The sequence below is a fragment of the Grampus griseus genome, assembly GCF_964374135.1.
Source record: "Grampus griseus genome assembly, chromosome: 13".
In the NCBI taxonomy this organism is placed as follows: Eukaryota; Metazoa; Chordata; class Mammalia; order Artiodactyla; family Delphinidae; genus Grampus; species Grampus griseus.
Window position 1 is genome coordinate 78,824,998 of NC_139007.1, and position 23,818 is coordinate 78,848,815.

At 42.2% G+C, this 23,818-nt stretch overlaps 2 protein-coding genes across 2 annotated transcripts in view; both read right to left on the reverse strand.

Moving 5' to 3' along the window:
• Window positions 1–609: 609 nt before the first annotated feature.
• The window catches only part of TMEM242 (transmembrane protein 242), a 47,165-nt gene continuing 23,956 nt past the window's right edge, over window positions 610–23,818 (reverse strand). Inside the window, exon 4 of the mRNA XM_082669031.1 lies at window positions 610–1,925. Coding sequence (XP_082525157.1) covers window positions 1,827–1,925 — 99 coding nt within the window. The 3' untranslated portion in view covers window positions 610–1,826. The remainder of the gene's footprint in view (window positions 1,926–23,818) is intronic.
• Window positions 15,150–16,295, reverse strand: LDHAL6B (lactate dehydrogenase A like 6B; the record flags this gene model as incomplete). The annotated part of the gene is made up of 1 exon (XM_082669269.1): window positions 15,150–16,295. One exon carries the CDS (start codon window positions 16,293–16,295, stop codon window positions 15,150–15,152), a length of 1,146 nt encoding a protein of 381 aa, XP_082525395.1.

The window sequence follows — 23,818 nt, forward strand, 5'->3', positions numbered from 1 at the left end:
GGTACTTCACATAAAGAGTAACATTATCTGTTAAACACTTTTCCTTTCCATTAACCAGTTTAACAATATGCCTCTGGTATAAAAGGAATAGACAAATGACATCTTCTGATATCTGAGTTCTGACTGTAGAAAAAAATCACTTTAGTCAGTCATATTGCTTGTTTTTCTTTTAACTTTCATCTTTGTTACTTCATTTTGGCTTTTAAAATGCAACTGGAGCCTATGCTTGGTACCGGTTCTAGGGAATCTGTCCCCATCAACCTTTCCTCAGCAGGTGATTCACCATCATTACTATGGGAGTCGTCGTGTCCGTCCCCCCACCCCCCTATCCCTTAAGGACAACAGACGCATATGGGAAGGGTTTTGTAAACCTTAGGCATGTCACACAAACATGCACTCAAACATTCCTTCCTTTAGGCTTCCAGGTGGGTGGTGGCACACCCACCACCCACCTAGACTCAGACTCATAATAGGGACAAAAACCTGTTCAGTTTTCCTCCCGATTTCCTTCCTTCATTGCATTCAAAGACTAGAGCTATTTTATTAGCAGAGATTTAGTTAAAAATGAAAGGTGGGTGAAGTTATTTTGCTACTCCACATACCCTGAGATAAATTTCACAATCCTTTTCTTTTAGTCTTGGATTTTAAACAGGTTACATAGGAATCCCAGGTGCTGATTACACCTGTTTAATTAACAATACAGCAATTTTAACAGGGTAACACAGTCCAGAGAAAAATGTTACATTAGGCAGTTGACATTTAAAATTTTTTCTTAAAACTAAAAGGTTTCATTTTAACAGATAAAGTTCAAATGTACTTTTTTAAACTGATTGATTGTTAATTAGAGCCTAAGCAATTATAAAGAAAATACACAATGATATTCAACCAGAGGTTAATTTTCTGGTCATACTGACATGTTAAAATACTTTTCTTAAAATTTTAATTTACCTGAGACTCAGTTCTCAGGTATCTTTTTGGTTAAAAATATTTGTTAAGATAGGTGATAATTGGACTATTTTTATATTGACAACTGAAATAAAGCTATAAACTGTCAGTCAGTGTTTCGGGACCCAGAACCAACTTGTCAAAAAAGTACATTTTATACCCATAACATCGTTATTTTCACATGATTATCCTTTCAAGTTATCATAATCTGTTACTGGCTTCTTGTCTAAGAATTTACAGGGCCTAAGGTGAGGCTGTCAGGTAAATGACTGGCATATACAAATCAAAGACTGTGTTCAGGACAAGAGAGCCACACCCACTGCCTGATGGACAGGATTCACCCATTAACCCGTCACTTTGGAGTCTGCCTAACAGGAGCAAGTCCTCCGAGTTCTGACAGCCACATACGGACAAGAAAGGCTGCTAAAACTTATTTAATTAGACTTAGAGGTACTACTGCTGTTAGGAGTCTGTTTATAAAGATTTTCCATCATACGTTATAATTTTGTTTTTCAGGTAAAAAAACTTGGTTTCAACTGTTACAGTCATAGAAGTATTTCCCCTGGGATTTCCTCCACATAGAGAAGGTACCCATATAATTATTTTTAAATAGTCTTCCTAACTTTAGGAAAACTTTGCCCTCCCTCCAACACCCCCCACCCCCATATGAACATAACCAAATCAGTTGTAATAAAGTACAGCACACAGAAATGACTGTCGGCCTCCTACGGGGACACTGAATGCCATCCATCCCACAGGGTCACTCAACAATCTGCATGTGTTCCTTAGGAGAAATCCGTCGAGTCCCTTTGCTGTTGTGACGTCTCCAAAGCCAGCTTTTCCTGTAACAATCGTTCTGGACTTCACCCACCATGCTCATCTCATTTGGATTTCAATGCTTCCTCCCATTCAACAGCCGATTCAGAGTTCTTGGGAATTGCTGGAAATATTGATTGCATTTTACTTCGAAAGTCTTTTATCTGAAAGATGAAAAAAATCAGTCATCAGATGTTAAAAGATGGGGAAAAGAGCCAAAGCAATGAGAGACGTACCCCGTTGCTGACCGACTGATACATCATTGCTGTGGATACCGGGCGAAGGAAGACCAACAAAAGGTAAAGACTGTTCTCGCTGCCTTGAAAGACAATGAGACGTACCTCTTGTCTTTTTCCAAGTATAAGTCTACTGGGCCTTAAATAACATAAAACTCCACTGTAAATCTGGAAGGCAACATGCTCTAAATCGTCAGCCCTCATGACATTTATTTCCTACCAGGAGAATGGTATGTGTTGTTGGCCTTCATATATAAAGATGCAGCTGAGAATGGGATTTCTATCTAAATAAACATACTGAAGCCATTCAGACTTAAAGAATTTGGGGGCCAGAGGGAAGGAGTGGGGAGAAGTAACTTAGTAGGGGGTAAATAAAGAAGGAATCAATGGCAGATAGAGTAGAATGTTTTTATCAGCAGAGGGTGGTTTGGAATCCGAGAGTCAGAGCAGGAGGTTGGAAGATCCTGACATGCAGTGTCAGCTCCACCTAAGTGCGCACCGCCCTGAGCGAGGGGAACACTAAGTTATGGGAGGTGGATAATCTTTACCTTAGATAATACTAGATCCACACTCTTGATTCATTCTTTTCACTGAGATGGTCCTGTTCTGAAGGTAGTATTTCAGAAGCGCTACAGCACAGCACTGCAGCGTTCTCATCAGCCACATCCCAGCCATTATTTCCCAAGGACACAGATCTCCTCAGTCAGATTGTGAAGCACCCTGAACTCACAGCAAAACGTGAGTCATTCTTGGAGTGATGTTTGAGAGTCGGCTAGTATTTTTTCTTTTTTATCTTGATGCTTACTTATTTCAACTTGAAGCTGAATCCTTGTAGTGTTTCCAAATTCAGGGTGCATCCTGTTGGGACTTGTAAATTCCTAGTCATTTGTTCCAGTCATTGTAGCACCATTTTAGCACAGACCCTGGTATCAGGTACACCCCTCTGTTCAAAGCCCAACTCCACTGCTTGGGAAATCTGCTTATTCTAAGGGGTAGTTTCCATGTGTGCAGAAGGGAGATAATTACCTGCTTACAGAGCTGTGAGGATTAAGTGAGATAATGTACATAAAGCACAGCACCTGGCAGTACTCAACATATATTAGCTCGTGTCACTACAGCATCATCAAAATGTTCTGTGTTCCAAGAACAAAGCTCATATGGATAGAAGTATTGTGGTATGTTTGTCAAAAGCATTAATTTATAGTTATATCATTTTGGTTTAAATATTCTGATACTGGAAGACATAGAAGGTTATCCATCATATGTAGTGTGGAGGAGGTCCATGCCCACCATCTCTTTGTTTGGGTCTCAGACACCAGTCTTGAAGACACACACACACACACACACACACACACACACACACCCCATGACATGTGTGTCTCAGACACCAGTCTTGAAGACACACACACACACACACACACACACACACACCCATGACATGTGTGTCTCTCCCTAACTCCCTCTTCCATGCAGCTCTCTAGTTTGTAGTGTGATGAAAGGTTTTCAACTACAGGCAGTACTGTATCCCTGACTGGAAATGTAGTTCTAAATAGCAGTTCTCGAGTGGAGACTCCTGACAGTTTGGCTGTCACAATCGCAGGGGATTACTGTTTGCATAGGGGTGTGTGGGGACGTGGGGTGGTGCTAAGTGTCTAGGGTGGCCAACAAAAAGAACTGCTTTGTCCAAAATCCCAAGAGTGCCCCCCTGGAAGAATCTTGCATGGGCTTTCTCAGTTGAAAGACCTCTCTGGCCAGGATCTGCAACGAGCTGCTTGGTTCCTTCCCTTCACCTTTCTGGTTGAACACCTGTTACAACTGAGCCTAACGACAGAGTTTTCCAGTGGGGTATCAGACAGCCAGGGCATGAACAGAATCGTTTACCATCGCACCTTCTCAGGAATCTGGAACAAGGTCCGTCGCTGAGAAGGCAGAGGCTGGGACACTCCGATGAGGCCTGGGTGGGAGAGTGCCGAATGGCTGCTCCACTTCAGCACGGGGGCTGGTGTTCCCAGTTCCTCCTCTTGGCCCCATTTTTTTTCTTTCCTCTAATTTCCTAAGTATTATTTACTTGTTTCCCAGGGTCATAAGTGAGTAACTGAACCACTAGAAGGAATCATATCTGAAAAATAGCCAACTAGGAACAGACAGGCTTCAGAGCAAGGGGAAGGAAGGGAGACAAGTGGGAAAAAGAACGCCATTTAGTCCTCTTTAACTTTTCAGCTGTGGAGGAGTTCAGTCAACATGGCAGAGAAGAAGGACCTTGAGCTCACCTCCCCTCACAAGCACACCAAAACCACAACTAAGTGCAAAACCACCATGGACGAAAAGATCAGAACCTACCAGAAATGATCTTCTACAACAAAAGACGTAAAGGAGGAACCAGAAGGAGACGGGTAGGAATGGTGGCCTGGTAATACAGTTAAGTCCCACATCCCCAAGTGGGTGACCCACAGACTAGAGAATAATTACATTGCATAGGTTCTCCCACAGAAGTGAGAGTTCTGAGGCCCATGTCGGGCTCCCTAGCCTGGGGGGTCCTGCACTGGGAAGACGAGCCCCCAGAGAATTTGGCTTTAAATGTTAGTGGGGCTTAATTTCAGGAGTCCCAGAGGACTAGGGAAATAGAGACTTCACTCTTAAAGGGCACACACAACATCGCGCATGTGCTGGGATGCCTCAGGCCAAGCAACTAACTGGGTTGAGGACACAGCCCCACCCAGCAGCAGACAGCTGCCTTAAGACCTCGTGAGACCAGCTGCCTTTAGACATGGCCCTGTCCACCACAGGGTCCAAGACCCAGCCCCACCTACCAGTGGGAAGGCACCAGCTCCAGAATCTCCTGGGCCTGCCCCAGCCCTCCAGCAAGCCTACTCTAGCCTCTGGACCAGCCTCCCCACCAGCAGGCCAACACAAGCTTTGGGACACCCTGGACCCTGTACCCAACTGTGTCAGGAACAACCCCCACCCAACCAGCCATCTGACACCAGCTCTAAGACCCTTGGGCCCTGTCACCAGCCTCCAGGACCAGGCTCTGCCTGCCAGGAGTCTAGCACTAATGCCAGGACCTGGCTTCATCCACCAGGGGGCAGACAACAGCCCCAGAATCTTCTGTACCCTGACGCCACACACCAGTGAGCCAGCACTAGCCCCAGGGCCCCCTGAGGTTCTGCAGTCAGCTGCCTCGTGACCCGGCCCTGTCAACCGGCAGTCGGCAGCTTCCGCACAAGGCAGGGTCTGGCACTCAACTGGACTGGGGGCCAACCAAACCTACCAGACCACCCACACAGTCAGCCTGTCACAAGAGAAGGACCAACCATAGGGGGAACTCCTAGAGCATACGGCTTGGGTGATAAGAGGGAATTGTGTTGCTGGGACACAGGGTGTCTCCTACAGAAGGCCCCTTCTCCAAGGTCTGGAAACGTAACTAACCTACCATATACATTAAAACAACAAAACAAAACAAAAAACAGGCAAAATGAGGTGACAGAGGAACATGCTCCAGACAAAGGAACAAGGTAAAACCCCAGAAGAAGAATGGAGACGGGCAATCTACCCAAGAAAGTGTTCAGGGTAGTGATCGTGAAGGTGAACAAAGAACTCGGGAGAAGAACGGATGCACAGAGCAGGAAGTCAGCAGTTTTTAACAAAGAGTTAGAAAATAAAGAACAACCAGAGATGAAGACTACAGTAACTGAAATGAAAAATATACTAGAAGGAATCAACAGTTGACTGAATGATACAGAGGAACAGATCAGTGAGCTGGAAGACAGAAAAGACATAGTGGAAATGACTGATGCTGAACACAAAAAGAATGAAAAGAAATGAAGGCAGTTTAACGTCTCTGACCAGAGACGTTATCAGTATGTTTTTAGAGAGTGATACAATTAACATCACTGTGTGAAGCTGTTAGAGCTTAAAATTGATCAAGGGTTCATTATACAACTTATGATTGTTGTTATCATTTACATTTTGCTCCGTTAGGTTTTCGTGCCAACCTGTGTATATTACAAACATAAAATTTTCAAAAATGATGCATCATGAAATTTTGAGTGAAGAAAAATTTTTTGGTGAATTTTATGCAGATACTTTGAGCAACATATGTCGACTGGTGTCTCAGCAGATGATAGCTCTTCAGAATACAGTTCTGATTCAGATGATGTGACTATAAGACCAAATAAAGACAAAAAATCTTAGTGATTGATTCTGATACAGAAAGTGAAAATAGAACTCACGGTGCCGGAGAATGCTCCTTTGCTACTACAAAAGAGTGGATTGAAGATAACATTTCATGAAAATTAGAAGACTTTACAGGTGTGTTAGGTTTAACTACTGAATGTAATAACCCGCAAAGTGTTAGTGAAATAATAACAATTACTTTTTGGCCAGCCAAAATAAAAATTGCTGGCCACAGGCATTAGTTTCTGCAAAAATCCCCTGGTCACACACTAATATTCACATTATAGGGGTCCCTGAAGGAAAAGAGAGAGAAAGGGGCTGAGAACATATTTGAAGACATAATAGCTGAGAACTTCCCTGAGCTGGGAAAGTAAACAGCCATAGACATCCAGAGAGTCCACTCATAAAGGATTAACCCAAAGAGAAACACACCAAGACACACAATTAAAATGGCAAAAATTAAAGGTAGAGAATATTAAAAACAGCAAGGGAAAAGCAACAAATAACATACAAGGGAACTCCCATAAGGCTATCAGCTGACTTTGCAGCAGAAACTCTGCAGGCCAGAAAAGAGTGACACCATATATTTAAAGTGATGAAAGGGAAAAACCTACAACCAAGAATACTCTACCCAGCAAGACTCTTGTGTAGATGTGATAGATCAAAAGCTTTACAGACAAGCAAAAGCTAAGAGTTCAGCACCACCAAACCAGTTTTACAGGAAATGTTAAAGTAACTTTTCTAAGCAAAAAAGAAAATGCCATAACTAGAAACATGAAAATTACAAACTGGAAAGCTCAATGGTAAAAAGGCAAACATGCCGTAAAGATAGGAAGTCATCCACACACAAAGCTAGTAGGAAGGTTAAAAAACAATAGTAGTAAAATCATCTATATTCAAAATAAGCAGTTAAGGGATACACAAAACAATTAGATGTAAAATATTATATCAAAAACAGTAATTGTGAGGGGAGGAGAGTAGAAATGCAGGGTTATTAAAATGCATTTGAAATTAAGAGATCAGCAACTTAAAACAAATATATATGTAATTCATATATATATAAAACTATATATATACATATATATATATAAAACTATGTATATATATGTATCTCACTATATAAAAACCTCATGGTAACCAAAAACCAAATTATCTATAATAGATACACACATACACAAAAAGGAATCCAAATATAACACTAAAGATGGTCTTTTTTTTCCCTTCTTTTGTTCTTTTGTGACTTGATGACTTACAAAAACAACTTCCAAATAATTGACAAAATGTCAAAAGTACATATCAATAATTACCTTAAATGTAAATGGAAGTGTTCCAATTAAAAAACAGAGTGTCTGAATGGATACAAAAACAAGACCCATATATGTGCTGCCTACACGAGATCTGAAGACACACAGACTGAAGGTTAGGGGATGAAAAAAGATATTCCATGCAAATAGAAATCAAAAGAAAACCAAGGTAGCAATACTTATATCAGACAAAATAGACTTTGAAATAAAGGCTGTTACAAGAAACAAGGGCACTGCATAATGATCAAGGGATCAGTCCAAGAAAAAGATATAACAATTGTAAATATATATGCACCCAACATAGGAGAACTTAAACACATAAAGCAAATATTAACAGACATAAAGGGAGAAACTGAGAGTAACACAATAATAGTAGGGGACTTTAACACCCCATTTACATCAATGGACAGATCATCTAGACAGAAAATCAATAAGGAAACACTAGCCTTAAATGATACATTAGACCAGATGAACTTAATTGATACACACAGAACATTCCATCCAAAAGCAGCAGAATACATATTCCTTTAAAGTGCACATGGATCGGGATAGATCACGTTTCCACAAAACAAGCCCTGGTAAATTTAAGGAAGTTGAAATGATGTCAATCATCTTTTCCGATATGAACACTATGATACTAGAAATCAACTACAAAAACTGCAGAAAACAAAAACACGTGGAGGCTAAACGATATACTACTAAACAACCAAACACTAAACAACCAATGGATCACTGAAGAAATCAAAAGTAAATTAAAAAATACCTAGACACAAATGAATACTAAAACACAATGATCCAAAACCTATGGGATGCAGCAAATGTAGTTCTAAGAGGGAAGTTTATAGTGATATAGCTTACCTTAGGAAACAAGAAAAATATCAAATAAATAACCTAACCTTACACCAAAAGGAACTAGAGAAAGAAGAACAAACAAAACCCAAAGTTAGTAGAAGGAAATAAATCATAAAGATCAGAGCAGAAATAAATGAAATAGAGCCAAAACAAAAATCAAACAAAAAACCCCAGGGAAAAAGCTGACAGTATTTCCTCTAAGATCAGGAACAAGACAAAGATGTCCACTCTCACCACTTTTATTCAACACAGTACTGGAAGTCCTAGCCACAGCAATCAGAGAGGAAAAAGAAATAAAAAGAATACAAATTGGAAAGGAAGAAGTAAAACTGTCACTGTTTGTAGATGACATGATACTATACATAAAAAAAATCCTACAGATGCCACCAGAAAACTACTAGAACTCATCAATGAATTTAGTAAAGTTGCAGGATACAAAATTAATATACAGAAATCTGTTGCATTTCTGTACACGAACAATGAACTATAAGAGAAATTGAGGAAACAATCCCATTTACCACTGCATCAAAAAGAATAAAATGCCAATGAATAAACCTACCTAAGAAGGTAGACCTGTACTTGGAAAACTATGGCAGTGAGGAAAGAAACCGAAGACAACACCAACAGATGGAAAGATATACCATGTTCATGGGTTGGAAGAGTTAATATTGTTAAAATGACCATACTACACAAGGCAATCTACAGACTCAATGCAATCCCTATCAAGATAGCCATGGCATTTTTTCACAGAACTTGAACAAATAACTTTAAAATTTGTATGGAAACACAAAGGATCCCAGATAGCCAAAGCAATCTTGAGAAAGAAGAACAGAGCTGGAGGAATCGCACTCCCTGTCTTCAGACTATACTACAAAGCTACAGTAATTAAAACAGTATGGTGCTGACACAAAAACAGACACATAGATCAGTGGAACAGAGAGCCCAGAAATAAACCCATGCACCTATGGTCAATTAATCTATAACAAAGGAGGCAAAAATATACAGCAGAGAAAAGGCAGCCTCTTCAATAAGTGGTGCTGGGAAAATTGGACAGCTACAAGTAAAAGAATGGAATTAGAACATTCTCTAACACCACACACAAAAATTTAAAAATGGATTAAAGACCTAAGTGTAAGACTGGAAACTATAAAACTCCTAGAGGCAAACACAGGCAGAAAATTCTTTGACATAGCTGTCTCCTGAAGCAAAGGAAATGAAGGCAAAAATAAACAAATGAGACCTAGTTAAACTTAAAAGGTTTGGTACAACAAAGGAAACCATCAACAAAACGAAAAGACAACCTACTGAATGGGAGAAGATATTTGCAAATAATATGACCGATACAGGGTTAATATTCCAACAAATATCAACAGCTCATACAATTCAAAATTTAAAACAACCCAATTAAAAAATGGGCAGAAGAACTGAATAGACATTTTTTCAAAAGGACATGCAGATGAAAAGATGCTCAACATCCCTAATCATCAAGGAAATGCAAATCAAAACTACAATGAGATATCACTTCACCCCTGTCAGAATGGCTATCCTCAAAAAGGACACAAATAACAAATGTTGGCGAGGATGCGGAGAAAAGGGAACCCTTGTACTCTGTTGGTGAGAATGTAAATTGGTGTAGCCACTGTGGGAAAAAGGATGGCGGTTTCTCAAAAAACTGAAAATAGAAGAATCATATAACCCAGCAATTCCATTCCTGGGCATATATCTGAAAAAAACAAAAACATTAATTCGAAAAGATACATGCACGCCAATGTTCACAGCAGCATTATTTATAACTGCCAAAATATGGAAGCAACCTAAGTGTCCATCAACAGATGACTGGATAAACATGATGTGGTATATATATATACAATGTAATACTAATCAGTCATAAAAAGGAATGAAATTTTGCCATTTGCAACAACATGGATGGACTTGGAGGGTATTATGCTACGTGAAATAAGTCCAACAGAGAAAGACAAATACTGTATGATATCACTTCTATGTGGAATCTAAAAAATACAACAACCTAGTGAATATAACAAAAAAGAAAACAGACTCAGATATAGAAACCAGTGGTTACCACTGGGGAGAGGGAAGTGGGGAGGAGCAACATAAGGGTAGGGGATTAAGAGGTGCAAACTATTATGTATAAAATAAGCTACAAGGATATATTCTACAACACAGGGTATATGGCCAATATTTTAGAACTGTAAACGGAGTATAACGTTGAAAATTTTTGAATCATTATATTGTATACCTGTTACTTATATAATATTGTACATCAACTACACTTTAATTTTACACCTGTGGGAATGGAAACCCAGAGTCTTTACTTATACCCTACTTATAAACAGGGCCTCAAGTTGCTTTCAACAGTAGGGCTCATAGAAAGTTTTTAAGCTTGTACTATTTGCAGTATATGGATAGTAAACGAAAACCTTCAGTTTTTTCCACCTGTTTCAATTGCTGATATGCAGATCAGAAGTGCTGGTCTTATCAGTGATACTCTAGTACAGGCCAATAGAACATTCCCCTGCTTAAAAATGTGCTTGACAAAAGATTTAGGGATTGAGTACATTTAAGCAAAAATCATTATAAAATAAATGTACTGAATTCCACAATAATAATTACAGCTATTGCCACAGAACCATCCCCCTAACCTAAAACCCCAAAAGTTTGGTGAAGATGGGGCATGCTGGGAACCTGAGTCTCCATCTAGCAACTCAGCTTTACCCTGAAGCATTTTCCAAATTCTGGGACCTCTTCTCTGCAGTCCTCCTCTTTCCTCTTTCATCTCTGACCAGGGAGAATTTTTCCATGATTATGGACCACAAACCTACCCTTCTAAACAGGGCCACTCTGTACTGCACAACTCCAGGGGCTGCTCTCCACAAAGACTAAGACACGAATGGCACTCCCTAGGCAATGAGCCCACTGCTCCAAGAACCGCATCCTTAAGTCCCAATGTTTGTGTCCAACAGTGCTGGGTTGTAATATTATCAGCAACTACCACTCTCCAAGGCAGCAGTTCTCAAAGAGTGTTATGACAATTGGAAAATGTATTACAAGTAATTTGTCACTAACATGGACATTCTGATTGACTTTTTAGATATTAAAATAGATTCAAGATCATGTCTCCAATAATGTTTATTACTCTCATTCACACCTCAACAGCTTTTTAAAGGGCGATTTAGCCGGTATGCCAGGAGTGAAACATGGGATATGCTATACATTTACCATGCATGTCTTGGCAAGGAAAAAAACAACACGAAAACTTCTGGTCTAATATATAGTGTGCTGAAAAATTACTTAAAAGCTGAGGCTATGCCCCCAATTTAATTTGAGAAAACCCTTACAGCATTTATTCTAATAGACAGCTATTGGAATTAAACGCTTCAAGTTTTAGGGCTTCCCTGATGGCGCAGTGGTTGGGAGTCCGCCTGCCGATGCAGGGGACACGGGTTCGTGCCCCGGTCTGGGAGGATCCCACGTGCCGCGGAGCAGCTGGGCCCGTGAGCCATGGCCAGTGAGCCTGCGCGTCCGGAGCCTGTGCTCCGCAACGGGAGAGGCCACAGCAGTGAGAGGCCCGCATACCGCAAAAAAAAAAAAAAGCTTGAAGTTTTAAAGTGTCTTTGCCATTGACTAGCTCATTTAGCTTCAGTTTTCTCACTTGCAGGTACAGGACTGTTGCCAGCCTCGGTGCTGAGGTTAGAATAATGAAAGCTTTATAGGACCAACTGATGAGAAAGCCTTTGGATATGTCAATAATTACAGTGCCAATGGTCATTTTGAAGAACCAGGAAATTCAGCTTCTTCGTAAAACAGAATAAGACTATAAATGTTCCCTGAACAGGAATAACAGTGTCTGCCATTTGAGATCACCTATATGCCGGACACTACACCAAGCAGTAGGCTTTTATTCAGTCTTCACAATTCTGTGTGGCAGAAATGAGGACCACCACTTTACATATGAGAAACCAGAGGTCAGAGAGGTTAACCCACCCATGGTGATCTGGTTTACGAGTACAATGGCCTGACTGATATCCAGGCTCTTTCCCCACAACCACCCTGGTTCTGTGACCTGGGAAGACAGGGCACCTCTACAAGCTCTACTCCTGTGCCAGCTTTCAATATAAATGACTTCAAAAGCCTAGAGTGTGCATCTCTTGTGATGGTGACCGTGTTACTGAGAATGCTAAGTGGCAGATTATTACCAGTACTCCCCGATAGCCAGTACTCATCTGCTTCTGGATACAGGGGGCTATACTTCTCTACCCTCTTGAAGTTAGGTAACCATCTAACTAATTCTGGCTAATGAAACATGAGGAAGAGAGATGTGTGTCACTTCCAAGGTGGAAGCACATAATTGCAAGTGTTCAATTCTCCAGGCCTCTCTTCCCTTTCCATAGCAATCATGGAAACCTGTGTTGCTGCAGTGGTGCCTCAAGATCAAAGAAACTTGAGGTATGAAGCCAGCCTGTGGAGGGCAGCTTCCCTAGAAAGTTGTGTAAACCCAGTGAATTTTAGGAGAGAAATAAACCTTTATTATTATTAATTTTTTTTTGCGGTACGCGGGCCTCTCACTGCTGTGGCCTCTCCCGTTGCGGAGCACAGGCTCCGGACCGCAGGCTCGGCGGCCATGGCTCACGGGCCCAGCCGCTCCGTGGCATGTGGGATCCTCCCGGACCGGGGCACGAACCTGCGTCCCCTGCATGGGCAGGCGGACTCCCAACCACTGTGCCACCAGGGAAGCCCAAACTTTTCTTATTTTAAGCCACACAGCTGGAGATTATCTTTTACTATAGTATAACCCAGCCTATCCTGACTGAAGTAGCTGGTGAAGAGAATTACAAAACAGACATAAGGCAGGCTCTGATCTCCTTCAATATTACATTAAATTTGGCTGAAACATGGCTGAATAAAAATTCAAGGGCTGGACAAAGGGGAAGAGAAACTTGGTGCAATTAAGCTTAAAAAGGTTTTAGAACCACCTGGAACAATCAAACCACCACTTTTGCCACCTTCAGGGAGCTCAGCACATCGATTAATCCCATAATATGACACAGCTTCCTGGATAATCAGAACATTTTGATATTTTCAATGAAATAGTATGGTTCAATGAAATAATAGGGGAGCTCTGATCAGCACAGTTAAGTAAAGGGTCAGTTTTGGGGGCTGGATCACTGTCCTATGTCTACTTGATAAAACTAAATAAGCAGGACTGGCTTAATTTAGAAAGCAGATGCTAGGGGCTTCCCTGGTGGCGCAGTGGTTAAGAATCCACCTGCCAATGCAGGGGACACTGGTTCGAGCCCTGGTCCGGGAAGATCCCACATGCCGCGGAGCAGCTAAGCCCGTGCACCACAGCTATGGAGGCTGCACTCTAGAGCCCACGAGCCACAACTACTGAGCCCGTGTGCCACAACTACTGAAGGCCGCACACCTAGAGCCCGGGCTCTGCAACAAGAGAAGCCACCGCAATGAGAAGCCCGTGCACCACAATGAAGAGTAGCCCCTGCTTGCAGCAACTAGAGAAAAGCCCGCGCGCAACGAATACCCAATGCAGCCAAAAAAAAAAAAAAAGAAAGCAGATACTAGTACGTTTCAATTTTGATTAGGCCTATTGATATCCACATCAAACCTGAGATATGTTTGAACATACCATATAATTTATTTAATATTCAATTGAATAGGAGGGCTAAGATTCTCATTTCCTAAGTTATTAGTACCATTTAGGTAAAGGTCAGACGAGCATCTTTACTTTCTCCTAAACCTTCAATGTATCACATCCATACAGTATAGAATCTGTAGTAAAGTCAACTGATTTAGGAATAAAAAGTGAACATGTAACTTTCTGAGAAATACAATCCCTGAAGTACTCATTAAAATGGCCAAATTTTATGACAGTGACTAACAACAGGGCACAATTCAAAAGCAAAATCTTTCCGTTAATGTGAAGTAAACTGAGCAACAGAGATGACCCTGGAGTGTCTTAGGGCCAGGGCACACTCTGCAGGTAAGACTCAGCCCAATAAGAACAATTTATAATGTGCTTCTTGATTTAATGTGCTAACAGGTCAGGTTCTCAGAGGCAGTTCTAAAATTATTTCAGTCAGACTTTATTTTTAGTAACTGTTACCACCTCTCTCAGGCCTCTTTCTGAAGCTTTATATTTTACTGCCTTAAATACTTTATAATAGCTACCAACTAAATCACTATTATTTTCATTTTTTAATGATCCTGCTTCACTGGTACATATACATGAGCATGCACACACACACACAAGCACACACAGGACCTGCTTCCAGCTCCCATTTTACGATGCCTTTTTGAAAGCCTGGCTGATAGGCTGTCATAGGGCAATGAAGACAGAATGCTTCTGTGTATACGTTTATTTTCACATTGTATAGGAAGTTACAACGTCAAAAAAATAGTATATAAATGAACATAGGTATAAGTCACCCAGAACAAAAGAATGAACCTGTACTTAATGAAAAGAAGCAGAATTTCTGTAACACAACAAACACCCACATCCTACATTTTTTTGGACAAGTGGCAACTATACACACACATACACAGGGTGGGGACCGGTACATCAGTGGTACGAAAACACCTTCTTTGATGCAGTCACTTAGGAATTGTTTAAAAAAAAAAGTATAATTCAGCTGGGGGGGGGGTCTAAATAAATAGGGGAGTCACTCTACCCACTTCCCTGTTTCCAACTTCTAGGAATTCAAGTTTATTCAAAAACTGGACATACACAACTCCATAACTACTCTCTTTTCTTCAATAACTTCAGAATGGTAGTTTTAAAACAACTTTAAAACTTAAGCTCCTTTTGAATTTCCCAAAGTGTTTTTGCACTCTTCTGCAGATGGGTCTCTTCTTCAGGGGCCAACTTTACTTTTATAAGGTTGGTAATACCACTCCCTCCCAGGATACAAGGAACACTGAGGAATACTTCTTCATTTATTCCATAGAGACCCTTAATTCTGGTGGAAACCGGATGCACTCTCCTAAGATTCTTCACAATACTTTCTGTTAAGTCAGCTACAGACAGGCCAATGGCCCAAGAAGTATAACCTTTCGTTTTAATAATCTCATAGGCGCTAGCAACCACATCTTTGTGCACATTTTTCCACTGCTCAGGATCTTTATCAGTTCCTATATCTACGTTCAGATCCTTCAGAGGGACACCAGCGATGTTCACTCCACTCCACACAGGAACACTTGAGTCTCCATGCTCTCCAAGGATCCACCCATGACAGCTTTCAGGATGGATACCAAGCCTCTGCCCGATGAAGAAACGGAAACGGGCAGTGTCCAGATTACAACCACTTCCAATAATACGGTTTTGGGGAAATCCACTCAACTTCCAGGCTACGTAAGTTAAGATATCCACTGGATTGGAAACAACAATCAGTTTGCAGCGAGGACTGTACTGAACAATACTGGAAATTATTAACTTAAAGATGGCGAAATTTCGCTGGACTAAATTAAGGCGTGTTTCTCCTTTTTCCTGGCGTGCACCTGCTGTGATAATCACGAGGTTGGAGTTTGCAGTGACAAGGTAATCTTCGCTGGAAATAATATTGGGCATTCTCACAAAATGGCTGCCATGCTGAAGATCCGCTGTCTCACCCTTCAGTCTGCCTCCATCAACATCCACCAAGGCAAGTTCATCACTCAGGCCTTTTAACAGGATGCTGATAGCACAGGCCATGCCAACCGATCCAGCTCCTACAATGGAGATCTTATTGCAACGAACGGGCTCCTCTGAGGGGAAATTCTTCATAAGCTCACACTTGACCGTAGCCATCTTGGACGCGGGGGCGATGGGCCAGGTGCCCCTGTGGGCGATGCCTGCCGGCTGGCAGGGACTCAACACCATTCCCGGGCACAGGCAATTCAGTCTCACAGCGCCCACTCTCTGCCTGGCCTGCTGCATTCGCACAGCCCAGCTCATGGCTACTCACTCGAGAGGTGAAAGAAGAGAGATAGGAAGAAAGCAGCAGGCAGCCTTACAAGCTCAAAAGCAGAGAGCTGTGACCGTTGCCGTTTGCTCAGCCCGTTACTGCGGCTGCGCAAGGCCGGGACCTTTGTACGCGGCCTGCTACTGCGGCTGCGCAAGGCGAGCCCAGCTCTCGTGGCCTCAAACGGGCCTCCGCAAAGTACTTCAGGTCTGATCTGATTGCGGGGAGGGGGACGACGATGACGACGCGGTAGGGCTCCTCTCGCAAATGAATTCTGGAGTTAAAATTTTAAGAACTCGAATTCTCTCCACTACTTAGCATGTATAATGAGACAACCCAGATCCTTGCGATTACTGATTTTCTGTTTTCACTACATATGCCAAGTAAAAACATTTCCATTCAGTACAGATGAAAATAAGGTTAAATTTTCATAACTGTATCCCTGCCAGGAATAACCAGGTGCGTATCCTTTGTCTCCCAATGGCCTCCTGCACCATTTCCCTGCATCCGTTGGAAAAGTGGGACTCCTGTTTCCCGTTGTAGCCAGTTCGAGAACCTTACACTTGGAAAGGCTTCCGCTGCCTTTATGTCAGTCACGACCGTGACTGCGGAAGTCGTAGGATCCTGACGACAAGGGGCAAGAGCCGACCGTGAGCTAGTCAAACAGTTGCGACAAAGGAAAGCTCCTAATTGAGAGTCCTGATCGAAAACGACTTCTCGAGTAGAAAGATGGTGATGATGTAGCCTGATATCAGCATGAGGATATATCTTCTACGTCCTTAAAATGGCAAATTTTGGCCAACTGCACAAACCAGATTATTGATTAAAGTACTAAAATATTAGCTAGTGCAATATGGCACCCGTGTACCTTACTTTCCTCTGCGTTCTTCTGGTCAGTGTTATGAATGTCCTTTCAAATTTCTAAGGAAATAAAAACTTTACATCTGATACATATATGTTTATATATATATATATATGTATATATATATACACACACACACCCTTAAACCCAATAAACTATAAAAGTCCAAACAAAAATAACAGTACTTTCTCCTCACTTATATAAACAGAATTCTGACCATGTAATGATTCCTCAAAGCTTTCCTCTCATTCCAAGAAAGCAGTATGTCCTCCCCTAACGGAGCTCTTGGTACATGCCGCCTCCTCACAGGCAGGAAAAAAAATTGTATATGTATATATATATGTGTGTGTGTGTGTGTGTACACATATATATTCCATTTTAGAATACCAAATCTTGACAAAATGAATATTTTACATTCAGGACTTGAAAAGCTATTCTCATTCTTTCTGCCACTGAGCTGCAGTCCAGGAAGAGAGCAACAGTAAGCAAAGGAGTTGGTGAGAGGCGAGAAAAGTGTGGCAACAGTGGAGACCCTGCCATCCTGTTTAGATGGTACAGTACGAGCTCCGTGTCACACAAAATGGTAAGAGCACCACATACATGCGTTCTCTCCACCCCGGTGGTCAGATTTATGGTCACAGTTTGTCAAATTAAAAAGGAGAATATTTAAATGATCTTTATTTAATGGTGGCTGACATCTTATTCTTTCTTTTATCCCAGTCATAGCTTGAAATGTTTTAACCTGATGCCTGTTCTCACTTTTTCCTACAATGATTCCTTTGACCAGTCATTTTTCTTATAAGTGTTCTTGAGGATGAAATTCAAGGACATAGAGACTCTTAGTTAGACGGCCTTTTTCTACAGTAATTTTCTTTCTAGAGTTTGAACCTCTTCAGAAATACCATCACTATGACAGCTGCCTCTTCAGTTTTTCCCGTTAGCCACACTAAATCAATTTTGAGAAAAATAACACTCTCCAAAATAAAAATATCTCAAACAAAGCAGCCTTTTATTTACAGTAAGTCTTGAGATAAGAAGGAAAGAACTAAAACAGATGAACAGATGACAGGTCTACCCAAAGATGTGGAAAGCCAACTCTAGCTAGCCAGCTCCCTAATGACCTTCTGTCTTAGGTGGCTCATTATTCCTTTTGAATGGAAAATCTAATTCAAATTATCTATTCAAAATTCAGTATAATATTATGGCTGATGGCAGGATTATGCCATAATACTTTTGGTTACACCACTTAGGAGGGAGGAATCAGGAAATAAAGATGACTAGCAAGCGTCTGGACCAAGGAGGGTTGTAAACTAAGTCACTCTATTCCTTCCACCTGGACTCTCATCCCCAGCTCCCCCTGCCCTTTTTCCATCTAGGAGTCCAGCTCAAATATTCCACGCTCTCCTAAGTCTTCTACAGTCTCCCAAGGAGAATTGACTTTTTAAAAATCCGCCACCACTGTACTGTGTACCTCTCTCCATTACAGGATTTATCACACACAGTTAAATGTAATTACTTATGAATTTGTCACTCCAAAAGGGATCACCTTTTTAACAGCATATCCCTATCCTCCAGAACAGAGCTTGGTATATGAATAGGGATTCAGTAAATGTTTATGGTAGAAAAGAATGAGGAAATAACTACAGAACTGAGCCAAGTAAGGCTAGAGGGCTAAAATGTGAGTGAGATGGAAAGGCAGGGCTGGAGAATCCACCTGGTGCTGGAGTTCTGAATAAAGGGGTAAGTAAAATGGTGCCTGTCTGGGGTTTCTTAGCAAGGTTGATACATAAATTTCAGATAAAGCTATGAATAAACTAAAAGATTTCTTAATTACTTTCAAAGCTAATGCCCATCTTTACCACCTTACAACATACAAATTAAAAAGAAAATTCTACAGTGCTAGAAACACAGTAAAATAAATATGCAAAGGCAGAAAGAATATTTTTATCCTTTGAAGTTATTTAAAATGTTTTGTTCTATGGAAAACTTTTAAGAAAATAATCCGTGCACAAAACCCTGGATTTGAAAAAACAAACAAACAAGATGCAATGAAAGCAGTGTTAATACTGTAAGCTATAAACTCACCAGCATGCAAGTAGAACATTATATAAACACAATTATTTTAAAAGTCTTGTGATTTGAAACTCATAAAATGCAAATTGTAGTTTTTTAAAAAAAATTAGTGGGCTGTGATTCTGTTGCTCATAGATACTAAAATCTACCTAACTCCGTAATCCTTGTGTGGGGCATCTTTACAAATCCCAGTACCTCAAAGTATTTTCTTTCGTAAGCAGTACTGGGAATGCTGGGGGAAGGACAAAAGCAGGGCCACAAAGCTTTGTCTACTGAGTAGAATAAAGGTAGAATGTCCATTCAAAAAGCAACCCTGGCACCAACTTCCTATTTATGGTATTCAAATACTATAACATGAATTGGCAAGCTCTTCTGATAAGTTACCCAGAGCTCACTTTTGTTCTTTAAAGGCATCATCTTACACATAACTTTTAATGCAATGTAAAAAAGCTGCTTGGGCTTCCCTGGTGGCGCAGTGGTTGGGAGTCCGCCTGCCGATGCAGGGGACACGGGTTCGTGCCCCGGTCTGGGAGGATCCCGCGTGCCGTGGAGCGGCTGGGCCCGTGGGCCATGGCCGCTGAGGCTGCGCATCTGGAAGGGGCCACAACAGTGAGAGGTCCGTGTAAAAAAAAAAAAAAAAAAAAAAAAGCTGCTTGTATGAACCATTAAAAAGGAATTATTTTAATGTGGCACAAAACATGAAAAACAAAGAAATTAATATTCATTAGTATGTGTTTAAACATCCTAAATCATATCTAAAAAGTGAGAGTTTAATTTTATGGCTTAGGCTCTGACTGCACTAAGTGCTGTTTTACTAATTCAGCTCATTTATTCTCTGCGATTGGCTTAATAGAAATACTACTCTAGTCCAGTAACAGCAGCCTTACCCATCAAAAAAAAAAAGGACACAAAGGATATTTTTGTGTATGGAAGTTACTTTCAGTTTGAGGCAACCTTAAGTTACCTTTATAAACTCCAAACTGCCAAAACAGATTAACTCCACGTTATAAAGTTTAAAAACTAATTTGCCGCCAGACTCTATCTGGGCAACAAAGAGGGTCAGCAGCATTGGGAATAGTGAAGAAAGAAAGGGGTGTTCTAGGTGGGGGAGCAGCAAGGACAAGGCTCTGAGGCTAGAAAGCACACTGCCTTTCAGCACAGCTAGACCTCTGACCGTGACAGAGTCTTATTAGAGGCACAGCTAGACTCTCAACCGCAGCACTCCTGACATTCTGGACCAGATCATTCTTTATGGGCCTGTCCTGTGCACTGTAGGATGTGCAGCAGCTTCCCTGGCCTCTACCCATTAGATGCCAGTAGCTCTCCTGTAGTTATGACGGCCCAGACAGTACCTCCAAACACTGCCAAATCTCCGTCGTGGGTGGAGGTGGGCGGATGGGACACAGCAAATTTGCCGCACACACCTCCCCCACCCTGGTCGAGAAGCAATGGGTTAAAGAATAAGCAGGGGCCCGATCACACAGGAACTTACAAACGTCTTCAAGGGCCCTGGAATGTATTCTCAAGGCAAGAGGGCGCCACTGAAGTGACAGCGGCAGTGTGATCAGATTTCATCCAACAGAGTTCACTAAGTACCTCCTCTGTGCTAGTAAGCATGGTGCAGGTGCTGAGGATACAACAATGAACGAGGTACACTCCACTCTCTTAGAATTTATGTTCTTTTAGCAAAAACAGATTAACATTTTAAAATGGTCAATATAACTTCATTTTGCAACAAGTGTCGTGAAGAAAACAAAGCAGGATAACATCAGAGAGGAACTGAGTGGTGGGAATGAAGAGGCTACTGTATTTTAATTAGATGGTCTGGGGAAGCTTCTCTGAGGGGGTGAAGTAAATTTGCGTTGAAACCCTGGATGGCAACACAGAGCCAGCCCTGCAAAGACCCAGGGAAGGAGTTTCCTGGGCAAAGCTAGAAAGGCCCTACGCGTAAGGCTGGAGTGCTGAAGGAACAAGAAGGCCCAGGGCCTGGCAGGGCGAGGTGGGCGTGGGATGGGAGAGGTGATGGTGGTGGCTCAAGATGAGGTCAGCGAGGTAGGTGGGGCTACATCCTGTGAGACTTCCTCAACAGGAGATGCTGAAGGGTTTTTAAATAAAGGAGTGACATGATTTGACCTACATTTAAAAAATATCTACGTGGGAAAAAAAATTCTAGGGGAAGTAAAGGAGAGGCCGAGATACTAGACAAGAAACTGTTTCAATACACCAGGCAAAAGGTGAATGGAGGTGGAGAGAGATGAAAGAGCCAGGCTCTGTTTAGCAGCTGGGCTAACAAGCAGGTGCTCACAGCTTAGGTGAAGGGAATGACGGGAAATGAGAAAATCTACCATGATTCTCTGCTGGGTTTTTGGCTTGAACGACGGGGGGGATGGGAGTGGCACTCACTGAAATGGGAGAGACTAAGGGAGGAGCAAGTTAGGGAGGAGGAGAGGAAACCACAACTTCTGGCTGGGATGTGGGGCTTTGACATGCCTGTGAGATGAGATGGACCACGTGCGGTTTCAAGGCAAATCTGAAGGTCAGGCTGGAGCTATGTATTTGGACATTATCAGATTGTATAGATTGTTTTTAATGCCAGGGACTAGGCAAGAGCACCAAGGACTGAGGACAGATGGAGAACAGAAGAGTGCAAGTATGAAGCCACTGGACACTCCAACACTTCCAGGTCTGCAGAGGAGGAGCCAGAAAAGGAGATGAAAAAAATGGCCAGTGAGGTGGAAGGGGTAGAAGCCAAGAGAGGGGAGAATGCTCCCTGGTGTAAAGTGTTGCTGAGAGGTCAAGTAAGAAGGATGACGACAAGACCTGGACCTGGCAACAAGGACGGCACTGGCGACCCACACCAGCAGTTTTGGGTGTGCTGGGAAAGAAGCTGGACCGAGGAGAAAAAGGAGAGGAAGTGGAGACAGCGATCACAACCAACTCTTTTCAAGAAACCTCTCCTATGACGGGAAGCAGGCACATGGGCTGGTACCTGGAGGATGACGAGGAACACCGAGAGAAGACTTTTAGAGGTGGGAGAAACTAGAACACGTCTCCACACACTGCAGCAGAGGGAAAACTGATCACCATCAAAGGCTGGGGATCATTATGGGAGCGAGGTCCTTGGGTAGATGGGGGTGGGAGGCGGGTGGATGCCCTCATGCGCGTGGGGCTTTGGCCGCAGCATGGATATTTCGCCCATGTTAGAAAGGCAGAGGTGCGGGGAAGAGGAAGGCCAGCGCATCCTTGCGGTAGTGTGGGGAAAGGGCTGTGACGGGGCAAGGTGGCAGGCAGGGAGAAGGAACCTTAGCTGTGATAAGCACCTTGGGGCAGGAAGGTGCCCCAGCTACAGTGGCTGTGAGGGTGGGGGAGGAGCAAGACTTGGTGACTGATCAGATACAGGGGTGAGAGAGAGTGCGGTCACGATAAAGTCCAGCTTTCCAGTCCAGGCCGCATTGCTAGATGATGGATGACACTGCCATTCACGGTGGGTGACCCGGCAGTAGGTTGGGGGGCGAAATGGGGGGGGGGGTAAATGACAGTTCAAGTGGAAACACACGTAACACCAGTGGGACATCCAAGCATCAGTGTCCAGTCAAACGGGCCCGTGAGCTAGGAGCGCAGGGGTCTGGCTGAAGACACGGTCCTGGCAGTTGTCTGCATGTGGATGAAGCCACTGGAATGGACAGAACCGTGGAGAAAATACCAGGGCAAAGGAGGAAACTGAAGTCAACAGGATGGTGGGAGGTGAAAAATAAGAGCCAAAGTAGGATCAGGAAGAAGTACAGAAAGAATAAGAACTATGAAAGCCCAGAATCTGTTAGCACAGAAGCAAATAGTAACTGATATATCTGAGTCATCAAGAAAAAGTGAAATTACGTTCAACACAATCTGCGTTGTGGAAAGATATACAGCACATTAAAAAAAAAGATTTCTTCTTAAAATTGTTAGAAGTATTTCAGTCAGGAAATACTGAAACAAAGCTTAAGGGGAAAGCGTGCGCTATCAGGTCTGCACTCCACAATGCTTTGGTTAGAGATCTGCTCATGTGAGACCAATTTTCTATGCTCAGTAAGAAAACCCAAGTGAAATCAAGGCTACCTTCCCTCCAGTGGAGTGAGACTGGGAACATTCTTGAGGTGATTAAGCCTGGTTTGTGTCAGGCCTGGAACAAGAAGGCTTTTATGGCAGAGCTTATCTTTCCTGGTAAGTGTTGCACATTCTTACTTTATAAAATGCTTTATAAGATGCTTGGGGCCCTATTTTACTTGTAAAAGGAAACTGGTAGGTTTTTAGAGGAATCTTGGCAATACGCCAAAACGGCTGATTTCCCCCAACCCTTGGCAAAAAAAAAAAGGGGACAGTACATCAGTCACTACGTCCCATTTTAAACTGAGCAAGTCCCTTTGATTCGGTCTCTCTGTCACCAAATTGCTCCTTGACATTCACACAGAGTACCTCTCACCACCGGGATGCCAAGCCCATTAGAGCTGCAATGGAATGGGAAATAAGGAATATAGAGATGTTCTTGTCACCTCAGACCTGAATTTAACTGATGCACAGTGCCACTTCCAATTAATTTAA